At 37.3% G+C, this 25821-nt stretch overlaps 1 protein-coding gene across 5 annotated transcripts in view; it reads left to right on the forward strand.

Annotated features, from left to right (window-relative positions):
• The window catches only part of DYM (dymeclin), a 277415-nt gene that overhangs the window by 15238 nt on the left and 236356 nt on the right, over positions 1 to 25821 (forward strand). For all 5 annotated transcript variants that reach the window (XM_081148364.1, XM_081148366.1, XM_081148361.1 and 2 more), the window contains exons 2-3: positions 3115 to 3306; positions 23939 to 23991. In XM_081148364.1, the coding sequence (XP_081004490.1) occupies positions 3167 to 3306; positions 23939 to 23991 (193 nt within the window). In that variant the 5' untranslated portion in view covers positions 3115 to 3166. The remainder of the gene's footprint in view (positions 1 to 3114; positions 3307 to 23938; positions 23992 to 25821) is intronic.

Raw genomic sequence — 25821 nt, forward strand, 5'->3', positions numbered from 1 at the left:
GAATGTTTTTGAGCTGGTGAGTGAAAAGTGGTAACTTTACTAATATTAAAAGTAAATTCTATTTGACCTTTTATTTGGCTAAGCATATGCTGTGCTCAGTTTGTTTTGTTTTAATTCTCACCTAAGGACATACTTAGAGGAAGGGAGGGGGGGTGAGGGGAGAGATAGAAAGAGAGAGAAACATTGATGAGAGAGAGAAACATTGATTGGTTGCCTTCCATACTTGCCCTTACTGGGGACTGGATCTGCAACCCAGGTATGTGCCCTGACCGGTAATTGAACCTGTGCCCTTTTGGTGCACAGGCTGACGCTCAACCAACTGAGCCACGTCGGCCGCTAGGTTCTTTACTGAGTGCTTTGTATGAATCATCTTGCTTCATCCTAGGATATCTGATGAATTATAAGTACTGTTTTTCCAATTATGCAGTAGGGTTTTATAAGTTGTAAAGTGGAGATTCAGACTTATTTTTATACAGACTTAGCAGGATCTAGCTCACACTAGAACTGTTCTTCATGGCAGTGCTGGGCTGAATTTCCTTTTTTTTTTTTTTTTAAAGGATTCATGCAGTAGTGGAGTATACAGAGTGAATCAAAGTGGAAAGATTGGAAGCAGAGACACCCAGATACTGTTGCACTAAATCATGTGAGATTATAGAAGCCTGGTCTAGCATGGAGGCAGTGGGAATATAAAGGAAGAGATGGATTTAAAAGACAGTATGTAGCCCTGGCTGGTGTTGTTAAGTGGTTAGAGCATAAGCCCACACACAGAATGGTTGTGGGTTCGATTCCTGGTCAAAGGCATGTACCTGGTTTCGGGTTCACTCCTGGCCCCTGATAGGGGGTGTGAGGGAGGCAACCAGTCCATGTGTCTCTCTCACATTGATGTTTCTCTCTCTCCCCTCTCCCTCCCTCCCTCCTTCCCTCCCTCTCTCCCTTCCATTCTCTCTGAAAAAGCAATGGAAAAAATATCCTCAGGTGAGAATTAACGGGGGAAAAAAAGAAAGAAAGACTGTATGTAGCATTGTGGGTATTGTAGAAGAACCAAAGGACTTGTTGATGTCATTGGAGAGTCACCCTAGTAGAGTGACTGGAATTAGATTACTTGGGTTCAAATCCTGGCTTTGCCACTTACTATCTCTGGGACCTTGGGGAAGTAACTTAACCCTTCTGTGCCTTAGTTTCCTCATCTGTAAAATGTGAAAATTGTGACCACTCCTTAGAGTTGTTCATGGTACAAAATGAATCAGTAATTGTAAAGCACTTAGCCTAGTTTCTGACATATAGATCACATAAGTAAACTGGCTGAGTAAAAGTGCCATTGCACACACTGTTCCCTCTGTCTCAGAGGCTCTTATGTCTTTCCATAGCTTTTTGTGTATAAATAACTCCATTGTAATACATACCATATGTGTTAAACTGGCTTTGAATTCATTAATGGCAGGGACTTGATCTTACTCATTTTTACATTTTCAGTTTCCAGCATAACACCTAACATTTATAGTAAGTGTGTAGTAGGTGTTTATGGAATGAATGGTTGGTTATGTGAGTGAGACAGTTTGAGCCAAGAAGGTTGATAACATTGATAGAAATAGTGACTTTTGGAGGGGTTGCTTATTTTGGGGGACAAATGTTAAAATCAATTTTAAAATTTATGATGATAGCAAGACATCAGATTGAAATGGCCATTAAGTAAAGATTTATGCTGGGTTTTGACTGAGAAGTGAGGACAAAATACTAGTTCTGGGGTCACTCACATATAGGTTAAAGCACAAACCCGAAGTACACTCAGATCCTTCCTGAAAGAGAGAAGGTGAAGAGAAAACCATTTATTTAACGACAACACTTTTTTTTCTCTCACTTTAAATTATTCAGGAATAATCTACCTCAGTAGATGAGTCATATATACTACAGAAAAATCACATTTCAAGGTAGTTTTTACATAATGGTAACTTTAGGGGACTAGAGGAAGTTGAGAGGGCACACTGGTTTGGGGAGGGCAGATGGAATCAATTTTGCACATGTTAAGATCAAGTTCTTGATAGGTTCTTTGAGGTTGCAGGTTGGATCCCTGGTTAGGACATATGCAAAAATCAGCCAGTGGGTTCCTAGAAAAGTGGAACAACAAATCAATGTTTCTTTCTCTCTCTTCCCCTCCCCCTCCTTCCCTCCCTTTCTTCCTCTTTCTGTCTAAAATCAATCAGTAAATTTAAAAAAAATAGGTTCTTTGAAAGGTTTACTTCTGAAAGCATGTTTTTCATTTTTAGTACAGACTTACGTGAGGTGCATTATTATCCACAAAACTACTGCTTATATATTACATATATAATTAAAAATATATTATCCTTGAGTTAAAAAAATCTTAAGTATTTTAAGGATCTAGGTAGAACTGGCATTCTGGTTAGAGGTTGAAACTAGAAGAGGTTTGAGAGTAATATAATGGAAGCTGCTAGTGAAACCAGGAGATAGGCTCAGTTACTGACAAATAGAGAGAAAGAAGAACTGAGAGCCAAGGGAATCTTTTGAGGCACAGTGAGAAGGAAAAGCAATAGGACTCTTAGGAGGTGAGCTGATTGGAGAGTGGGTGGGAGTTCCATTTTATTCTAGTTTTCATTAGTAAGAGCCTTGGGAGTTCCAAATAAAGTGTGTGTGTGTGCGTGCGTGTCGTGCTTGGCATGATTCATTGCAGAAGAGATCCCGTTGGGCCTGTTTTCTACTTTGTTTCCTGTGACGGTGGGGAGCAGGTGGAACTTTCTGACAGGAGTACTTCAGTGGATAGTCGTCTTCACTTGTTCCTCCTGGGCATTTATTTCAGCTGCCTTGGGCACTACCTTCACTCTGCTCAGCAGATGGTACCCTGTTGTTGTTGCCTAGGGGAGTGAGGTATACCCATTCTAAGATCTACAAGTATAGATTCTGATTTTTGTGTTTGTGTTAAGACAGATGTTAGCTCCATTTTTCTTCTTGTAACTTTGTATCTGATGTCTAATATATTTAAAAATAGAGAGAGGTGTGATTTCCTATAGTAAGTTTACAGTTTTTTACATTTAGGTCAAGGGTAGGAAAAGTTTGAGGATTATTTTGAACAAGTTTGAAATTTCTTTTCATTCTTTATAGGTTGTCTTGTGGAAATGAAGGTTTAAGGATAAGTTGCCTACCAAATTAGAAGATGGGATCAAATAGCAGCAGAATCAGTGATCTTCCTAAAAATGAATACTTAAAAAAGTTCTCAGGCACAGAATCTGTCTCTGAGAATGACCCGTTCTGGAATCAGCTTCTCTCCTTTTCTTTCCCGGCACCAACCAGCAGGTAAGATCACTTGGAGATTAAAATTTGTATAGAGGGCCACATATATTTGTATGGTATGCTCATTTTTAAAAAATAAGTTTTTTAAATGTCTGTCCATCCATCTACCTATCTACTTATCTGTTTATCACACATGTATCAGAAGAAAATCCAAAAGGTATAAAAGTAGGAGATAAGTTTTTCTTTTCTCCCACTCAGCCACCTCCCTTCCCCAGAGATGATTCCTGGTAGCAGTTTCTTTTGAATCCGTCTAAAGATAGTACAAGGTTATTTAAGCATATATTCTCATATAGTTTTACCAACTTGTTTAAACACAAGTGGTAGCATACTACACATACCTTGCTTTTTTCTTTTTTGTTTGCTATCTCTGGCTTTTTCTTCCCCAGTTAAGTAAAATATATCTTGTACATATAAGCATACATGCAACTGCCTTTTTCTTTTAAATGTCTGCAGAATATTTATAGAATATATTTAATCAGTTTTCTCTTGGTGGACATTTAGATCGTTTCCAATCTTTTGTTATAACAAATAATGCCGCCTACATTATTTCCCGTGCATACAAATATATATCTAGTTTCAAAAGTAGAATTGCTGTATATGCAATTCTAGTTTCAAACTGTGTATGCAGTTGTAGTTTTGGTAGATATTGCCAAACTGCTCTATGGAAGTTGTATCAATTTATATTGCTGCCAGCGATGTATGAGAAGGTATGTTTTTCCACACCTTTGTCAATTTAATGCATTTTTAGACTCTTTGACCTTTGCCAATTTGATAGGTGAAAAGCAGCATTTCACTTTTAAACTGACTCCTGACCCAGAGGAAAGGGGTCTTGGGAATGAGAGAGGACTGGTCCACGTAGGGGAACACCATAAGGGAAACCCAGTGGAGAGAAAGAACATGGCAAGTGTGCGAAACTTAAGAGGAGTGGTGAGGGGGGAAGGTTTGGAAGATTTGAGGGTTCTGGTGAAAAATATTAAGGAGGTTTTTTTGGGGTTTTTTAAAATTATTGTTTCAAATATTACAGATGTCCCTTTTTCTCCCCAATGACCCGTTCCACCCCATTCCTTCCCCCTCCCCAGTCCCTCTCCCCACTATTGTCCATGTCCTTGGGTTGTGTATATAAAAAAAATATTAAGGAGTTTTGACTTTGTCCTAGTATCAGTGGAAACCATTGAAAGATTTTCAGCAGAAAGGACATGATCAGGTTTTCATTTTATTCGATATTCTAATTGCATCATATTGTGGTAATCACTCTGTTCTTCAGCAGAAATGATTACTTCCTGACTAAACAGTTTTTTTTGTTTGTTTTTTTAAAATACATCTTTATTGATTTCAGAGAGAGGAAGGGAGAGGAAGAGAAAGAGATAGAAACATCAATGATGAGAGAGTCATTGATCGGCTGCCTCCTGCATGCCCCCGACTGGGGATCGAGCCCGGAATCTGGGCATGTGTCCTGACCCGGAATTAAACCAAGATCTCCTGGATCATAGGTCGATGCTTAACTGCTGAGCCTTGCTGGCTAGGCAGTTTTTTTTTTTTTTTTAAGATAATTCAGTTATAAAATCAGATATACATGTTCCAGCCATGTTCTAGATATGCAAGTAAGTGGATATTGTGTGGGATGGTCAGAATTTCAGGATTCTGGAAAGTATTTTGGAGAGGTTGGAATATGCACAGAGTCCTGGAATATGCACAGAGCCCTGAAGGAGGTGGATGATTTAGAAGCGGAGCAAGCAAGAAGGAGAATGCTGAAACTTTTTTTTTTTTTTTAATATATCTTTATTGATTTTAGAGAGAGGAAGGGAGAGGGAGAGAGAGAGGGAAACATCAATTATGAGAGAGTCATTGATCAGCTGCCTCCTGCACGCCCCCGACTGAGGATTGAGCCCGCAACCCAGGCATGTGCCCTTACCGGGAATCGAACCCCGATCGCCTGGATCCTAGGTAGACTCTCAACTGCTGAGCCACGCCTGGCTGGGCCTGACGCTTTTGAAAAGAGCATGGACAAAGGCATCCGAGGCAGGACACAGTTCAGTGTGTGAGTGTGGACCAGTGGGATACTAGCCTGCCTGAAGGAAAGTGTTGATCAGAGAGGCCTGTTCTGTGGACTAGAGCCCGTCCTAGCATTGGCAGATGGTAGGAAGAGATGGAGGAACCAGCCATGTCTGTAGATGGAATTTAATAAATTATAATTTTATTTATTTTTGTCTGAAAAGATAAAACATTCTTGTGATTCACAATTCAAAGGATTCAAAGGTTATAAAAGTGGGAAGTCTCCTTCTTCTGTCTTCCTACAGGCTTAGTTCTCTACCCCAGAGGCAACAGATATTATCACTTTTCTTAGATGACCTTTAAAGGGATGCTTTATGCTGTTTTAGTCCATTGGGGCTACTTTAACAAAATACCACTGACAAAAATTTATTGCTCAAGGTTCTGGAGGCAGGAAGTCTGAGATGTCGGCATCAGCGTGGCCAGGTGATGGCCCTCTTTTGGTTCATAGCCTGTACATTCTCTCTGTGTCCTCACTCGGCAGAAGGGGTGAGCAAACTTTCTGGGGTCTTTTTAATAAAAGGCACTAATCCCATTCATGAGGATTCCACCTTCATGACCTAATGACTCCCAAAGGCCCCCCTACTAATACAGTATACCGTCACTTTTGGTGGTTAGGATTTCAACATAGGAATTTTGGGGGAACATAAACATTCAGACTATTGCACATGCAAATGCGAACAAATAGGCACATACATCCCACTCATTTTAGACTAATAATAACATACACACACTTCTGTACTTTGTGCTCTTTCTTACTGACTTTTATCTTGGGGAGCTTTCTGTATTTTAGCTTTCCTCATTGTTTTCAATGGGGCAGAGCATGTCGTTGCTGATATGCCAAAATTAATGTAGCAATATACTTTTACCTTTTGGATTACTCCTAGTGTTTTGTTATTGCGTATAATGCACCAGTGAATAACATACATACTGGTAGAAGTGATTCTTGTGCTGTGAATAAAGTATGACCAAATGACTTCCATTAATTCTAGTTTATGTTGGAAGGACATGAGAAACAAGTGTGACAGGTTGGGAATAGATTTTAGGGAACACTGAAAGCACTTCCCAACGTACACGGGTGGGCAAAAGTAGGTTTACAGTTATAATACAAATAAGTACAGTAATTAATAAATAGTAACACAAGAATAAACTGTTCCGCATACTCATGCCTGTAAACCTACTTTTGCCAACCCTGGTATTTCATGGTGTTTCAGAGTAAACTGATAAGGCTGCCCTAGTGGCCTGCAGGCTCTGAAGAGTGTGGGGATTCTGACCATAGAGGGCTGTAAAGGGGAATGAAAATCTGTACCCCTGTTGCCCATTTTTGGCACACCTGTTAGAAAGCTGAGGATTAGATTTCTGATCCCTTGTAGGCTCTTGTTGAGTGGATTTGGGGAAAGTATTGTTTCAGGGAGATTACTTTTTAGGTAAGATGAATGATAGATTGGAAAGAGCAGGAAGGAAGATAAAGTAGGGCAGGAAAACCAGATGTGGGGCAGCTGCAGTTATGTAACCACCATGTGGTCTGAGGTTCTGTGCCTATATAGGAAACGGAAAGTCCTGCATCCTTGTGAAACTGATGTACCCAGCTAACAGAACTTTACGTAGAAAAATATATTTTAAAAGTTTTTTTGTTTTAGATTGATATTTGATTTGAGCATTAATACTTTTTTAAAAACATCTTTATTGATTTCAGAGAAAGGAAGGGAGAGGGAGAGAGAGAGAGAGAGAGAGAGAGAGAAACATTAGTGACGAGAGAGTCGTCATTGATTGGCTGCCTCCTACATGCCCCTGACTGGGGATTGAGTCCTCAACCTGGGCATGTGCCCTGACCAGGAATCGAACTGCAGTCTCCTGGATCCTAGGTCGATGCTCAACCACTGAGCCATGCCCGGCCTGGCAGCATTAATACTTTTTAAATTGAATTTATTGGGGTGCATTGGTTGATAAAAATTATACTGGTTTCAGGTATACAATTCTACAATACATCATCTGTATATAGTATTGTGTGTTTACTGCCTCAAGTAGTCTCCTTCCATCACCATTTATCCCCCCTTTATTTTTTTTTTCCATTTTATTTTATTATTATTATTATTTTTTAAGTTTTATTATTGTTTAAAATATTACAGATGTCCCTTTTTCTCCCCAATGACCCGTTCCCCCCCGTTCCTTCCCCCTCCCCAGTCCCTCTCCCCACCATTGTCCATGTCCTTGGGTTGTGTATATATGCACATAAATTCTTTGGTTACTCTCTCCCCCTCCACCCACCCGCCCTCCTCCATCCCTCTGACATTCATCAGTCTCATCTATGCTTCCATGTCATTGAATCTATTCTGTTCATCAGTTTATTAAGTTCTTTAGATTCCACGTATAAGCAAGATCATGTGATATTTGTCTTTCGCTGCCTGGCTTGTTTCGCTTAGCATAATATTCTCCAGGTCCATCCATACTGTCCCAAAGGGTACGAGATTCTTCTTCTTTACAGCTGCGTAGTATTCCATGGTGTAAATGTCCCACAGCTTTTTTATCCACTCATCTACTGATGGGCACTTGGGCTGTTTCCAGATCTTAGCTATTGTAAACTGTGCTGCTGTGAACATCGGGGTACATATATTCTTTCTGATGAATGTTTCAGGATTCTTAGGATACATTCCTAGGAGTGGAATCACTGGGTCGAACGGCAGCTCCATTTTTAATTTTTTGAGGAACCTCAGTACTGTTTTCCATAGTGGTTGCACCAGTCTGCATTCCCACCAGCAGTGTACTAGGGTTCCCCTTTCTCCACACCCTCGCCAGCACATGTTGTTTGTTGATTTGTTGATGGAGCCATTCTGACAGGTGTGAAGTGATACCTCATTGTGGTTTTAATTTGCATCTCTCTGATGATTAGCGACCTTGAGCATTTTCTCATGTGTCTCTTGGCCATCTGTATGTCCTCTTTGGAGAACTGTCTATTTAAGTCCTTTGCCCATTTAATTGGGTTGTTTGTCTTCCTCTTGCTGAGTGCTATGAGTTCTTTGCACACTTTGGAAATTAAGCCCCTTATCAGATTCATCCTTGGCAAATATGTTTTCCCAGACTGTGGGTTTCCTTTGTATTTTGAGGCTGTTTTCTTTTGCTGTGCAGAAGCTTTTTAGTTTGATGTTGTCCCATATGTTTATTTTTTCCTTTGTTTCTCTTGCCCTAGGAGATGTATCAGTGAAAAGTCCACTAACGTGGGATGTCTGTGATTTTACTACCTATGTTTTCTTCCAGGATTTTTATGGTTTCGTGACTTACATTTAAGTCTTTTATCCATTTTGAGTTTATTTTTGTGTATGGTGAAAGTTGGTGGTCTAGTTTCATTCTTTTGCATGTATCTGTCCAATTTTCCCAGCACCACTTATTGAAGAGACTTTCCCCCCTTTATTCTTTTCTACCACATCCCACTCCTCACCCCTTTCCCTCTGGCAATCACCATACTGTTGTCTGTGTCCATGAGCCTTTTTTTTCTTTACTTAATTCCTTCGCCCTTCTCACCCAACCCTCAGCCCCCTCCCCTCTGACAGCTGTTAGACTCCACTTTATTTGTTAGTTTATTTTGTTCATTAGATTCCACATATAAGTGAAATCATGTGGTACTTGTCTTTCTCTGACTGACTTATTTCACTTAGCATAATACTCTGCAGGTCTATCTGTGCTGTCGCAAAAGGTAAGATGTTCTTTTTTACAGATGAATAGTATTCCATTGTGTAAATGTACCACAGCTTTTTTATCTACTCATCTACTGATGGGTACTTGGGCTGCTCCAAAATCTTGGCTATTGTAAATAATGTTGCAACAAACGTAGGGGTACATACATTCTTTTGAATTAGTGTTTTGGATTTGTTTTTTGGGGGGATATATTCCCAGAAGCGGAATTGCTGGATAATAAAGCAGTTCCATTTTTAATTTTTTGAGTTAAGTCCATACTGCTTTCCACAGTGGCTGCACCAATTTGCATTTCTTCCAACAGTGCACGAAGGTTCCCTTCTCCACATCTTTGTCAACACTTCTTTTTTGTTACTGTGTAATGAGGTTAGAGTTCTAGACTAGAGAGCAGTGCTGAGCATATGGTGACAGCTTATATACTTATTAAGAATGAGAATCATTTTGCCAAAAGGTGCATTGATTTTGGGTGAAGTGTGGAGAATGTAGGCAGTAAAGCATTGTTGGGGGAGCATAGGTTTTGGAGCTAGACCAACTTTTTCTTGCATCTCAGCCCCACCACTTACTAGCTTTTGAACTTAGGCAAGCTGCTTCATCTCATTGAACCTTTAAATGCTTCTGTAAAATGGAAATCATAATACCCACCATGTACAGTGTCTGACTTTCCTCTTCTTTCAAGGAATAAATACCCATTAATTTAAAAAGAGCAAGGGCTCTGTCTTGAGAGTCTAAAATATTTGAGGGATGAAAATAAGCAGCAGAAATTTAACCAGTTTTCTGATGACTGCTTCATCCTAAGGATTAAAAATTCTATGACTCTTTTGAATTAATTATTCAATTAAAAAAAAATTAGACCAGACACTTAATCTAGTATTACTTGTCTTTGTGTTTCCACAATGCCCTTTTTATAAAGGCTACTTTTTAGAAACCTTAATGTATTATGAAAAATGTAGTATGTATACTCAGCACTAGATGGTGCTCAAATAAGGCAAGAAGGCAGCTTTTGGCACAGTCACTTAAACTCATTTTTGTGAGTACCAGAGCAATTCATGTTCATTTTTAGTGCCTTAAGTACAAGAAAGCACAGGAAGGCAAAAAGACAAAAATAATAACAATGAGAAGTGACCACTGTTACCATGTTGTGTATATCCTTTCAGCCCTCTCATTTAAAAATGTTTGGATGTATTCTATACATTGTTGCTTTAACTCACATTTCCCTCTGTCAGTGTTTTCCTATAATATAATTTTAAATGGTTGTAGAATGTCCTGTCTTATGGATGTACATAATTATTGTGTTTTCCTACAACATAATTTTAAATTGTAGAATGTTCTGTCTTATGGATGTACAAAATTATTTAACTAATGTTGAACATTTTGCTTGTTTCTTATTTTTTATGATTATATATAAAACTCTGATGAACTTCTTGTAGCCAAGTCTTTGTGCATATCCCTAATTTAGAAAGTGGAATGAGTTCTTAGGTTTGCTGGTAAAATAGCCTTTTAAAAAAAATCACAAAAGTCTTTCATTGGAGAAAATACAGAAACAAAAGGGAAAATAGGCATGTTTTCTCATCACATAGAGATAACTACTGTTTATATTTTCTTATATATTCTTCCATTCTTTCTTTTATATTCTTTTTAAAATACACATACCTGTAGATAGACATGTGTATTTATATATCTGTCTTTTCCCCCTTCAAATATGAGATTATACTGTATTACTATTATGTAACTTCAAAAAAATTATTTATATATATTTCCTTTTTAGTAAATGTGAATTATTAAAGTTTACTTACCAAAAAATAGTATTGAATGCCTCCCATTTGCCAGGTACTATTTTTAAAGGCTGGAACCTTGCCATGAACATGAAGGATGAGATACCTGCCCTCATGATGCTTATATTTTAATGGAGGAGTTGGGCAATAAACAACTAAAGATACAAATATATAAAGTCATTTCTGGAAATGCCAAATGCAGTAAAAAAAAAAAGCAGAGCAAGGTCATGGAGTGGGACAGGATGAGAGCAAATAGAAACAGGAGATTTCTTCAGATAGAGTGTCTCTGGGAAAGCAGCATTTAAGCAGAGACATGTACTGAAAACAGGGAGTGAGCATGCAAATCCTGGGGAAAGAGCATTCCAGGAGAAGGAACAGCAGGTATAAAGGACCTGACGCAGGAATAACTTCTGCATATTAGAGGAATGGCAGAAGTCCAGTGTGGCAGAAGAGTGAGCAAGGAAACACATTGCATAGGGTCATTTGGCCATGTTAAAGCTTTCTTATGTTGTATGGTATTCCAGATTTGAGCATGTCTTAATGTCAGTATTTGGGCATTGAGCCTAGTCTGCTGTAATTTACTGACTCCTATAATACGGAAATATTTTACTCACATTGTTTGTTTTATTGTGGTAAAATGAACATAAATAAAATTTAGCATTTTTAAGTGTATGATTCAGTGGTATTAAGTACATTCCCAATGTTGTATAGTCATCACCAATGTACATTTCCAGAACTTTGCATCATTTCAAACAGAAACTCTGTACCCATTAAATAATAATTTCATTTCCTGTTCTCCCAGCCCCCTTGGTAACAACCTCTATTCTTTCTGTCTGTATGAATTTGCCTATTCTAGATAACTCATATAAATGAAATCATATAATATTTGTCATTTTGTGTTTGGCTAATTTCACTTCACATAATATTTTCAAGGTTTACCCATGTTGTAGCACATACCAGAATTTCCTTCCTTTTTAGGCTGAATAATATCCATTGTGTGTATACCCCATATTACTGTGCTTTTTAAACTTCAGTTTGTTGTACTTCCTTAAAAAAATCTTTTAAATGTCTTCCATTTCTCTTCAGCATTGTTAGGGTCCAGTGACCACTTTGAGTTTTCTTTTAGGGATCCCTCTTACATTATAAACTATGCACATTCAGCTAAGAGGCTTGGCTAATGTAAACATCTACCTTAACTTAGCAGTTATTTATTTATTTGTTTATTTTATTTTATTACTATTTATGTTTTAAAGATTGTTTAAAATTGATCTTTAGAGGGAGAGGAAAAGAGAGGGAGAGAAACATTGATTCAAGAGCAAACATTGATCGGCTCCCTCCTGCATGCCCCCCTATCAGGGATCGAGCCCTCAACCCGGGCATGTGCCCTGACTGGGAATTGAACCAGCAGCCCTTCATTCAGTACATGGGACGACGTCCAACCAACTGAGCCACACTGGCCAAGGCAGCAGTTATTTATTGAGCACTTACTGTGTGCCAGGTACTAGGCTCATTGCGTTAGATGCATTTCCTCATTTAGTTCTCATATCCAGTCTATGAGATAGGTCTTGTGGTTATTCCTGTAAGTGGGAAAACTGAGAGCTAGGGAGGTTGTCTAACAGCTTGTGTGGACCAGATTTAAACCAGGTTTGTGTAGGACTGAGACAGATCTGTTGGCCATCATGCGACATAATCTCCAGTTGGGAGCATAGTTACAGAATGAGCTTCAAATAATAGTTAAAGTGCTGCAACATCAATTTTGTGATAATCTTGGAGAAAAGAATCACCACATTATATATTCACTTTTGTGTTTTTTTTAAAGAATAGTTTATTGAATCTTAGGGAGAGGGGGAGAGAGAGAGAGAATCAGTGTGAGCGTGCAACACTGGGGATGGAGCCCACATCCTGGGCATGTGCCCTTAACTGGGAATCCATTGGGCAACCGCCTGGTGCACGGGACGACACCCAGCCAATTGAGCCACACCAGCCAGGGCTATATTCACATTTTCAAAGTAATAGGCCATAATAACAGGTACTCATTTACAATGCAAATGTAATAATTGCATTATTTATAATTAATACATGCAAGCTGATGGATAATCTGTCCATTATTTTAACCTTACAACTTGAGTGGTGTATGTCTTTTCTGTTTAAGGGGAGCTGTCTGAATGATCCTTTCTATTTCATTAGTTGAGAAACAGGAAGAGACACTTTTATTGAATTAGGTCACATGTTTTTAACTGAGAGAAACAATTAAGTGATTGTAAAATTAATTTTTTCTTAGAATTTTTGATGCCTGGGATAACTACTAAACCATCTTCTAAACCCACTTCTAATTCTTTCATCATAGGTTTGCTTGAAACAGGGACCAAAAGAGTATACTAGGTCATTTTACTAAGTGAATAAATAGAGACTTTTTTTGGTATCTTAGTTTCTCAAATTGAGGGACCAAAAGAAGTTCAGTTTTTACATCTTGAGTCAAAACCTGTTTCTTCATTTATACCTTTCTGTGCAAAACCTTTTTAGAAGATGCTTGAATTTGCCCAGGGTTGATCTCTCCCTTAAACTAAAAGCTTACGTGGGGGAAAATATAACTGATGTGTTTAAAACGTTAAAATAAGGGGACAAGTAAGTTTTATTCCAAGAGCACCCTTCTTTCGTTTTTTCACTGTGTTGGCTGGAATCTGAATTTTTAAGTCATTTTTTCCTGTTACTTTCTTGAGAAAATAAATACAGTATTATCTTGTATGGTAGCTGTTGAAATTTTGACACTTTAATAGTTATAGTTCCTTTCATTTTGGCAGTTGAATGACGGTATATAGGACTGCCTGTGAATCACATGAATATAAATACCTTTTTGGTTCTGTTTGGTACGTTAAAAATTGCTATAATAAATTTATGTGTAGTTTTTATTCTTTGACGTTTTCCTATGAATAGACCCTTTTAAAACATTAATATTCCCACAGTTTAACTGCTGAATGGGCTGATTCTAGTTAGTTTTGTGAATGATTTCTGTAATTCTCTCTTTACTAAGGTAAGGGGAAAAAATCTTCAGAAATGCTTCCATACTTTTCTGAATGGTTACTTGTTGATTTGTTCAGGTTGTGTTTTAAACTGACAAACATTATATAATTTGTCAAAGTATGTATGTTGTGGGCTGAAAATGACATTATTAATATATCAATTTTGAAATAATTTTATGGCAAAATTTTCAGTGAAAGGGACTTAAGCATTTTTTACTGTTTATTTTATGAACCTCATAATTCTGTTTATTTGAATTGTTTAGCAAATCCATGTTTAGAGATCTATGTATAATTTCCCCACAACAGCTCTCTGCCCATCTGCTTTTCATTAGGAGATTTGAACTATGAGTTTATCATCTTTCATTACCGAGATTCTTGTTTGAGATTGGTATGCTTACGAGTAAAATAAAACCAGTCTAGATTACTGAAAGCTGTGAATTAGGGAATATGTAATTAAAAAATTTAGCTTCCTGACCAAATTACAGTTTATTTCATAGCAATTATAAGAAAGTCTTCTGCTTTTCTTATTAGACTTAAAATTTTTGTTTCCTTCAAGTTCTTTATCACTCACATAAATTTTACATGATTTTAATGATAACATAGATGTATGACACTGCTTCTTTTAGGCCTATACAGAAATTCCAAGTAGTTAGTGGTAGTGTGTTAGATTGATATTATGTGGGTTTGCTTTAATAAAGTAGATAAATCAATACTGTTCATATTGAAAGAGTATTAAACTAGAAGTAAGATATGTGTATTTTTATATTGTTACCTTGGACACATTACTTAGCTTCTCTGTCTCTCTGTCATCTGTACTGTTTCTTCAGTCAACTTCAGGGTTTTTAAAAGAAATCAAATGAAATAATCAAGGTGAGAGAACTTTTAATAGTATATAGGTCTATACAAATTGCAAGTTATATCTGATAAGCAAATTTTTTGAAGTTCTGCTAAGTGTATACTTAGTTGGAACTTTTAGTTTTTAAAAATAAATTCTCTGTAGCATAAACAATTTTTAAAAAATCTGATATGTGAGAACCCAAATATTTCTATATTTGAGAATATGATAATAAGACTTCTTTTAGCTTGCAGTGTTCTGCAGTTAATTGGTAAGGTTCTTTTCTAAGATTATATATTGTTCAACCTCTTTTTTCTATCTTTAATCCCTGAGGGCCAACACCATGGCCTGGCGATGTCCATTGGTGCGTCTTATGTTACTTAAAAATCCAGAGTGTGGACAGATAAAGAGTGAGACAGATGAGTTGGTAGTAAAGAAAACAGAGGTGAGCCTGGCCGGGTGTGGCTCAGCGGTTGAGCATCTACCTAGGATCCAGGAGATGGGGGTTCGATTCCTGGTTAGGGCACATTCCCGGGTTGCGGGCCTGATCAGTGACTCTCACATTGATGTTTCTGTCTCTCTCCCTCTCCTTTCCTCTCTCTGAAATCAATAAAGATATATTTAAAAAAAAAATAGATTGCTCTCGGGCCACAAACAGTTCCTTCTGGTGCTGTATAGTATTGGCTCCATGATGTAAGACACAGGTTGTTAATTAAGTTATCAGCCTAAGTATGCTGCTTCTGTTAACTCAGGTGATATTTTACTTGTCAACTGTAGTTTGTCTGACCTGTTACACCAGCTACTAAAATATTGTAAATAGCTCTTACATATTTTCATGTGTGACAGTTATTAGATGACCCTTTTATATATTTATTTTGGTTGTGGACACTTGAATTCTTGAACTACAGGCTTCATATGAAATTAACTTTTTTCCCCTACCAGCAAATGTTCCTTCTTGTTTATTTGTCAGTTTTGGAAAATTGTTTGCCATCTAACAGTGGAACTGTGTTGATGAAGGAAGGGATGCATGCTATTACACTGAGCTCTGGTCTTCTTTATTTTTATTTTATTTTATTCATTAACTAATGGCGGGGTTTCTCTAGGTTTTGGTGGACACCATATCTAACCATCAAGGCCAAGGTTGTTTCTCTTCTCTCTTGTCACCTTGTGAATTGTGGCTGACATTTGGAGACATTTTCTGCATAAGTGGTTGATATAATCATCTATTTTTTATAATGAAAAAAAACCACAATTTTTTACTTAATATTTGCTTTTTTTTTTTCCTATTACCACTGAACATTGCTATATCCTCTTCGCTATACCATTCTTGAAGTTAAGGCCAGAGTTGTTTGTACTGCCAGAGGATTGTAATGCGGAATTTAAATCCAGAGCAGTCGTAAATTCTCTGTACAGTAGTTCTTGATGTACACCCCCTGTTATATATCACAAAAACTGCCTGGTACAGTGTAAGAATTTGGGCGGTGCTCAATAGAATTTGTTTTAAATTTATGGTGGCATGATAATAACTTGCCAGTTAAATGTTACATCCTTTATGAATTCCTCTCTATAGGTCATTTTAGAGAGAAAAATATCTGTATTTGTCATAAAAGTTCTTATGCTTACTTACTGGATTTGGTGTCAAAGATCTGGGTTTGGATTTTTGCAAGTTTAGGAATATGGGTTGCTTCATAAGCCACAGTTACACACTTTTGGTGGGCATGGTAATTGGTTAAATCTTTCTAGAATATAATTTGCAATATTCATCAGAACAGAAGTGTTCGTTGATCTAGCAATTTCACTTCTAGAGTTTATGTTAAGGAGATAATTGGATGAGTTTGGAAATATCTGTAGAAAGATATATATGTATAGATGTCCATTGCAGTGTTTATGATAACAGAAAAAAATTGCTAACAAGTAAGGAGATTGAGTAGATAAACAAATAAAAATGGTGCATCTGCATGCTGGGACAATATAGAGTTATTAAAAATAATCATGTTTATAGACATGGAAAAAGATCTATAGCATACTAACTGGTTAAAGCCAGTTATAAAACCATTCATAGAGCATAATCTTGTTCACACAAAATTGTGTACATGTGTGTATTTTAAAAATGTGTATATTTATGTACCTCTTGTATAGGTTGTATAGCTTTATTTTTTAAAAAATTTATCTCTATTGTTGAAAGTATTACTGCTGTCCCCGTTTTTCCCCCTACTGATCCCTTCTGTCCCACTCTCGCTCCTGCTCCCGCTCCCTCCCCAGGCTTTCACCACGCTATTGTCTGTGTCTATGGGTTATGCATATAAGTTCTTTGGTTAATCTCTTCCCAGCACCTCCCCCCTTCCCTCTGATATACATCAGTCTGTTGCATGCTTCAATGTCTGTATAGTTTTATTTTTGATTCAGTCTTTTAAACTTGTTATTTTGATATAATTAGAGTCATAGGAGGTTGCAAAAAATGAACAGTGAGGTCCCTTGCATTCTTCACTCAGTCTCCCTCAGCGGTAACATCTTGCATTACTATGGTTCAGTGTCAAAACCAGGAAGTTGACATTGGTATAATCCACAGAGGTTATTACGATTTCAGCAATTAGTTATACATGCACTCATGAATGCGTATATGTACTCTATATAATTTTATCACATGTGTAGACTTGTGTAACCAACACCACAATCAAGATCCTTGTTTCCCAGCAAGGCTCCCTTGTGCTTTCCCTTTATAACTACATCCGTTCTTTCCTCCTCCCATCTCTCACCCCTGGCAACTGCTAATCAGTTTTCCATTTCTGGAATTTTATTTTTAAAAAGTTATATAAATGGAATAATACAGTATATCACATTTTGAGGTTGGCTCTTTTCACTTTGCATAGTGTCCTTGAGATCCATTCAAGTTGTGTATCATCAATAGTTCATTCCTTTTTATTGCTGCATGGTATTCTATGTTGTGTTTGTACCATAGTTTGTCTAAACAGTGGTCCATTGAAAGGCATTTGGATTGTTTCCAGTTTTTGGCTATAGTGAATAAAGCTGCTGTGAATGTTTGTGTATAGGTTTTTGTATGAACATAAGTTTTTATTTCTTTGAGATAAATGCTCAAGAGTGCAGTTTCTGGGTTGTATGGTAAGTGCATGTTTAGTCTTATACAAAACTGCCAAACTTTTCCAGAGTGGTTATATCATTTTACATTCCCACCAGTAATGTATGTGAGATCCGGTTTCTCTGCATCCTTGCCAGCATTTGATGTTGTCACTCTTTTTTTTTCTCCTTTCTTTCATTTTAGCAGTTCTGATAGGTGTGTAGTGTTTCTTCATGGTGGTTTTAGCATGTTTCGTTTTTACAATATAAAAACCATTTCCTTTTAAAAAAAGAAAAAAAACCCTAGATTTAAGTTTTGTTCTGCCACTTATTAAAAGTTAACTTAATACTGAGAAGTTTTGCTTGGTGAATAAGGAATACTGATTTCCTTTGTAATCCACTAGGGTTATATTTTGACTATAGTGAAACATTAATGTAAATAAAATCAAAGCAGATCACCTATAGTTGTTTGATACAGCTGTTTGAGACTTGTAAAAGCACTCCAAAAATCACTAAATTATGTTTTATATTCCCCTTCCGTTCCATGGGGGAAGGTGGAGAGTCCCAAATTACTTGTAAGAAGTATTGGTAAGTAAATATATGCAAATTTGAAAGTTTGGTACTTGTGGTTTTGCTGTACTGTTGTTGTTGGGTTAGGGAACTCACATTTATTGAGCTATGTGCAAGGCACTTTTCATACATTGCCATATAGTCCTTACAACTGTCCTACGAGATGGTGGCAACCTTATCTCCCTTTTAAAGCTGAGGAAACTGAGGTTCAAATTAAGTAACTTGCCTAGGTCATGCCAATAGGAAATGAGAAAGCTGAACTTAAATTATGTGGCCTCAAAATCTGTACTCTTTCCATTATACCAGGGATGTACATTGTTTTCAGTAGTAGGCAACATGATTGGAAATCCACGCGACCAGTGTACATGAGTTTGTTAATTGATGGTTATGGTTGAGAGGTTGTACACTTGGTGTTTAAGTATTGAAAGTGACCAACCTGCGAGTTCAGTGATGCAGACATTCCATATTCTTCCTGTTAGTATCTTCCTCCTTTTCCAATTTGGTATATAATTTTAGTAGAATTAAACTAGTATTTTTAAAGATTATGTACTTGACTGTGTTCTGCTTTAGTAACCATTAGTGATTTATCCAAGTTTGCTGGTCCAACACTTGACAGCAGTGGTTAATTAGAGTGGTTGTGATACAAGGTTAGGCTTTATCAAACGCACCATACAGGCATTATTATTATTAACATCTTTTTCTTTTTGGCCAAAAATCTCAAGATGGTTTTAGCCAGGGTCAGACATTGAGCCATTGTATACCTGGGGCACCTTGCTGCTGCTTTAACGAGTTCTGTTAGTGTGTGTTTTTGATTCTGTGCTCAATGGCTTCCCATTTTATGTAAGATAAAAGCCAAACTCCTTAACATGACATGAAAGTTCTTCACTCTTTCGCCTTATTTTACCTTGCCAGTCTTCTGAGCTACCTACATTTCCCAGTTACTTAACTTTGTCATGATATACATTGGTGTTCTCAGCAGAGGTGGCGTAGATTGCATTGATTATTTGAGATATAACTTAGAAATAATTCAGCTGTATTGTTGGTGTTCGTTGGGGAATTTTGTTACGAAAGCTCTCATAGAAGCATGCGGAGTATGAGATTGAGGTTGATGACAGATCTCTTCCTGGGGAAATCTCTTCATGAAATCACAGTGAGGGTGGGAACAGACTTAGAATATAGCCCAGAGATGAGAGTGGTAATGTTTAAGGACTTCTCTATAGTTGTGAAAATTTTAATACCCACTTCCTTGCTGAATTATCTTCAGGGGAGCCCATTGAAGGTTCTTAAAACTGGAGAAGTCCCTAGACTGGTTTCATATTTGCTTGGGATATATGTGTGTGTGTGACTCTTGGACATAGGTCTCGTTGTTCATTTGGGTGTCACCAGCAAAACTGAGACTCCTGTTCTGTGACTCCATCTGTTTACATTGCTGCTGGAATGATATATAGTAGCCAAGCCCTGAGAAGGAGGAGCCTGATACACTGTCACAGAAAAAGATTGCTTCAGAAAGAGCCACACTTGGTCATTGGGCCAATATGGTTGTTTATCTAGAGTTAGTTCACTTAGCAAAAGTTTGAATAAGAGATTACTAGATTTAAGTATTTATCTCTAATTTCCCGTTATTGACATTTTTCAAATTGACCTGGAGTTGTGGAGTTTATGTAAGCATACAGTAAGTTTGAAGAACTCCGTGCATGCTAATTTATTTAATCTGTATTGTTATGAATATTTACTGCCTTTTTACCTCCTTTTTGTATGCTTCTAATGTCCCAAATCTACCTTCAGAAACAGCATTCGGTTTCTAATTGTCTCGGAAACACTGGCATAGTCTGAGGTACCATTTTAGTTTTATTTACTGCAAATGATGATTTGTTAGTTGCCTGCTGCCAGAACGTCTGAGCTCATTTGTTTAACTAAAGCCATGCTGTGCATAGATGCCCATAACACGCAGCAGCAGTTACCAACCGCCCCAGTTGTTTGCCACTTCATTTTAGCTCTAAATCAAGCAAATGGGAAAGAAGGTTATTCTTAAAATGTTCCAAGAAGTTTAGAAAATTGGAGGAGGGAGAGGTGGGAGGAAAGGAATTCTATTATAACAATCAGCATGTTTCCTTTGGCAGGGGTGTGCCTGGCACATTTCCTTTGTAGAAATAAGTAAGACTTCAGAGTGTAGAAATTGCAGGGACACTGCACTAAACTGCTCTGTGAATCCTTTATTTGATAGGTAGTTACCAAGTGTCTGCCTTCTGGCTGAGCCACCGTACCAGGCATGGTGAGCACGCATGGGAAAAGGAGACAGTTTACCTGTACTCACGGAGTTTATAATCTGGTCACTCCCGGTGCTTCGGACTTGAAGTGGTGATTGTTGAGGAGGTGGTGGCAGTGCTGCTGTTTCAGATCATGGCCATGTGTAGGGGACCCAAGCCTAATGGACCTAATCACAGACTGGCAGGTGCTGGCTGGCTTGCCACCAGAGGGAGCTTTCCCAGAGAGGTGGGATAAACCCCAGCCTTTCCAGGTCTTTTCATCCTTGAGCTACAGAAAAAAAAAATCAGACTGCTTCAAAAGAGATATTATTTTACATTCGGAAACCAATGAGTATTTAAAAATTCAAACTTGGGGGCAGACCTTGCCTTGAAGGCTGAAGAGTGTTGAGTGTTTCTTGAGGAACAGGGAAAAATAGTTAATTTTGTCTTCTGGTAGTGAGGTGTCTGACATTCATTCACTCAGTGCATTTTTATTAAGTGCCTGCTTTGTAGCAGGCTGGGAATGCTGTGATGAACAAGGAGCCCACAATCTAGGGGGGGCCACAGACAGATAATTGGGCAATCTTGCTACCATGTGCTCAGTTTCATGGTTGGGTGCTTTTGGGACAGAAACCAGGCTTTTCACCCGGTCTTAGGTGATCAAAGGAGGTTTCCTGGAAGAAGTAATGTCCAAACCAACCTCACTAATACATGTGGAATTAATCCCTTTTTAAGGCTAATATTGTATTAGAAATCAATCAGAAACCTAGTTTAAGAACCTTTCTGTTGAGAACAAGTGGAGAAGCTGAACTCTGTATTCCAGCCATCTGGTATATTTCTCTAGGCTTGTAGTTTGCCCTTCTCTAGTGTTGATTAATCTCTACTTCCCAGAACATGCCAGACTCTCTGTGACTGCCATACCTTTGCATACACTATTCCTTGTGTCTGGAAAACCCTCTCCTTTGTTCTGCCTGACTGATTTCTTTTGCTCCTTCAGGACAGACAGTTCCTTCCTCCAGGATGCTTTCCTTGACTACTCTTAGGGTAGGTTGGGTGAACCTATGAGCTCAGACAAAGGGCTGGTCTTGATTTTCATACTTTCCCTTCAACAAGTCTTCTGTCTGCTGCTTATTCCTCCATGTAGCCTGGAGACAGAGGTAGCGTCTTTCACAGAGCCCAGCATCCCTGAGCATCTAGGTAATGTTTGTTAAACGAATAAATTCAGAAGCTTTTGAAAGTTATAGCCACATGCATATAATTGAAGCTCTTGGTTCCAGTCAGCTTTGAGAGTGTTATTGACTGAAGAAAGTAGAAGCACCAGTGAAACATTTTATGCATGTGGTCTAGTTATTAACCTCATAAAGCTCTTTACAATCTTTTGCATTTTATACCTCTTTCCTTTTTTTTTTGCCTAAGTAACCAATAAATGGAGTAATTCATAGTTCCCATTTCTTGCCAACTACTAATGTATATTATTAAATCTGACCACAGTGATTTATTAATTAGAACCTTTTGGTTATGAGCAAAAATCAATTTTATTTAGCATATGTCAGAAAGAGGGGATTATGTGTTGATGAGACAGGGGTGGTGTCTAATAGAATCCAAGAACAGAAACACAGCTAGAACTGATCCCAAGAATCGGAAGGCCAGCAGGAATCCTGAGAGGCCTCTCGGTTTATTGGCTGCTTCTCTCTGCAAAGTTCTTTTATTCATTTTCTTACTAACCAACTTTCTCTGCTTCTTAGTGGATGGAGGATGGCTTCCCATAACCCTCAGCTTTGCATCCAAGTTCTAGCCATCAGAAAACCTGTCTTTCTATCTCAATTCCAAATTCCCCAAGACTCTGGTGTGGCTTACATTAGTCGTCTATCCCTGACCCAGTCACCTATGGCCAGGGAGTGGGGTCATGCTGAGCAAGCCTGTCTGCTTCTGCTGTGCTCACCCCTGAGGGGGAGGTGGGAAGATAGAAGAGAAGGATGGGAGGACAGCAGGCAGATGTTGTGAGGCGGGCAGACACTCTAAAAATATCTAATACCTGTAAACACTTTACTGTAGGTTATTCCTAGATTTTGGCTAAAAACTTTTTAACCTTCGATGAAGCATAAAGGTTTAACTTAAAAAATATATTTATTGAATATGAAAATAATTTGAGATTCTTAAGGGAATAGCATATCCACTGAAGTAATTAGTGAGTCTTAGCTTTGTTTGTATGTCCATGTATAATGCTTTTTATACATGATACTGTCTTAATTGGTGGGAGACAGGTTCTCGAGGAGCTCTATTAGATATATGTGAGATGTGCATGTAATTGAAAGTTTTGTATTAGCCACATGAAAAAAGCAAAATGATACAGGTGAAATTTATTTTAATAATATATTTCATTCAACCCAGTATATCCCAAATATTATAATTTCATGAATATAAGGATTAATAATGAAGTCTTTTTATTCTTTTTAATCTCTGAAATCTGGTGTGTATTTTATATTTCAGTACATCTCAGTTTGGATTGTCCACAGTTCCTGCTACATGTGGCCAATGGTTAGCATACTGGACAGCGTAGTTCTAGAGATGACTACAGTAATTAGTGTTCCTCCACAGTTTCTCTAAAGTTTTCTTGTCAGATACCTTAAATGCTTATGGATTCTTTCTTTTTAAAAGTGTGCTTTTTCGGTGATGGCAGTGAACCCTAGGAGGTGGGGATTTTTCTCAGGTAGCCATGAAAAAGTTGCCTATTTGGAGGATTTGCTGTGCCATGTGTATTAGCAGAAAAGAACACGAAATTTTTAGCCCAGTCCCCAGACTCTAACGCTAGTTTTTGTTGTTCTTATAGCTCCAATTCCTGGGATATTAAACTCTTTGGAAGCATCAATTTGCTTATCTATATTTCTTCCTTCCTTCTCTTGATTTCACACCCATTAGGATAGATGAGTGGTAGGGACCGAGGGAGGGGAGGAGAAGGGAAGGAAGGCAACTCTTCTCCGGCTACTTTGAAAGTACCAGCCCCTGAAAATAATGGCATTTTTCTAAACAAATGTATCCCATGATCCTTACTGCCCTTACAAATGGGCAGATGGGGCCCCTGCCTTTTGCTAAGTCCCCCTAACTCCACTCTTCCCCTCTGCCCCAGTGCCTGAAAGGCAGGGTGCCCTGAGCTCTTCTTTTTTAGGAATCTCATGTTGACAATTATAGTAAATTTCCTCATTACATTGAAAATAGAAGCTTCATTTTATTGTGCTGATTTATTGTTCACCACTGTATATCATATTTTCCCTCTACAGTATTTTTCTCTTTTTTATTTTTTATATATTCTTTTAACTTACTAGTAAGTGTGTACATGTTTTGTGTTATAATTATTTTTTCTCTCTTCTGTCTCTCCAGTACTGATTTGAAGCTCTTGGAGGAGGCAACTGTTTCAGTCTGCAGGTCTTTAGGTAAGGGGGGAAATGAACATATGTGTGTATGTATGTGTGCATATATATGTATGTGTATTAGAAATTTTGATAGTGTAATATGAATTGAATTAAGAAAGTGATATTTTCTTGATGATGATAATAGTAATAATTCTATTCATGGTGCTCATTGATGCTCCTAGAATGTACCGTTCAGTCATTAGCAATAAGACACATGCTTGGTTAATTTGCAGTAGTGGTAATAGACTCTGCTAAGCCATAGAGACTCTTTCAGGTTATTCTTTTTTTGTGAATTTTGAAATTCAGAGATAAAACATTAAGTTAGTTTTGTAGTTGAATGGACAGTAATAACAACTTGATGTTATGGTAAAGTGCATGGGCTCTGGAATAGTGTATGATCTTCATTTCAGCTCTGCTACTTATTAGTTGAGCCTAAATTTCCCCATCTAAATTTCAGGGTTCTTGTGAAGAAAAAATCAGATAACATATGAAATACCCAGTATAACATCTAGTATTTTGTCATTATTCACCATTTATATCAACAAATGTCACTTTTTTGGAGTCTTGTTTCTCAAATGCTTTATTTTCAAGTTGGTCACAATTGGAAAGGAATGTGTATGCTTTTAAAAATGTAGATAATTATGTCTACATTGCATTGCTGCTTTGAAAATTAGAGATAATGTGTTTGTAAAATGCTGAGAGTAAGTGATAATACTACTATATTTTTAAATCATGTTATATGGATAAGCCCCATGTAAGCTATATGGCTAGCTCCCATATAAGTTACTTTGCTACAAGTCTTTGATAAAATATTTTTGCTTTTAAGGACAAATTATGTTGGTAATGATAGAGGTATTACTGTAGTACTGGCCTTGAATTTTGCAAGTACAACCATAGATTAGAGAATTTTGTGCTAAATAGAATTGGCTTTCAAAAACTATGTTCATTGATAGATGAATGGATAAAGAAGAGCTAGTATATATATACAGTGGAATATTACTCAGCCATAAAAAATGATATCTTACCATTTGCGACACCATGGGTGGACCTAAAGAGTATTATGCTAAGTGAAATAAACCAGAAAGAGAAAGACAAATACCATATGATTTCATATACAGTGGAATCTAAAGAACAAAATAAAGGAACAAACAAAATAGAAACATACTCATAGGTGCTGAGAACATTTTGCTAGTTGCAATGTGGGAGGGAGACTGGGGAGATGGGTGAAAAAGTGGAAGGGAGAAAAATAAAACCTTATTAAGAAAAAACCTTATGTGGCAGTTGATGCTGAAAATTAAAGGATTTTATGTAACAATGATATCAATGCAGTTATGATGATGATTGCTTTTAAGGTGACCTTGGATTTTTATAAAAATATTTTAAATTGTAAGTAATATCTTATATATAGTGTGGAAAGTACTAAACAAACATAAAAAAAGCAGTAATTGTTCATAATTCTACAATTCTGACATAGCCATTGTTACAATTTTGTATACATATTGCCTTCTATTAATTTATTTTTGATATATATTTACATACCATCTACAAACACAAAATTATTTTAATCTGTGTTTTTCACTTGGCATATATTTAAGTGTGTCATTATATACTTAAAAGTATTTTTGGAAACACATACACAAAAAAAGATGCCAAAAATTCCACAACAAAGTTAAAATAAAAATCTTCCCAGATTAAACAACACAAGAAATCACTGCTAATCTTTTATGATAACATTTTTCAGAGTATTCTACATGTACTGATTTATATGCAGAGTTTTATATAAATGGTATTATTTACGTATTGTTTTCATTCCACAGCATTCAGGAATTTCTGTTTATGTCAATAAATGTA

This window comes from Miniopterus schreibersii, assembly GCF_964146895.1.
Source record: "Miniopterus schreibersii genome assembly, chromosome: 10".
NCBI lineage: Eukaryota > Metazoa > Chordata > Mammalia > Chiroptera > Miniopteridae > Miniopterus > Miniopterus schreibersii.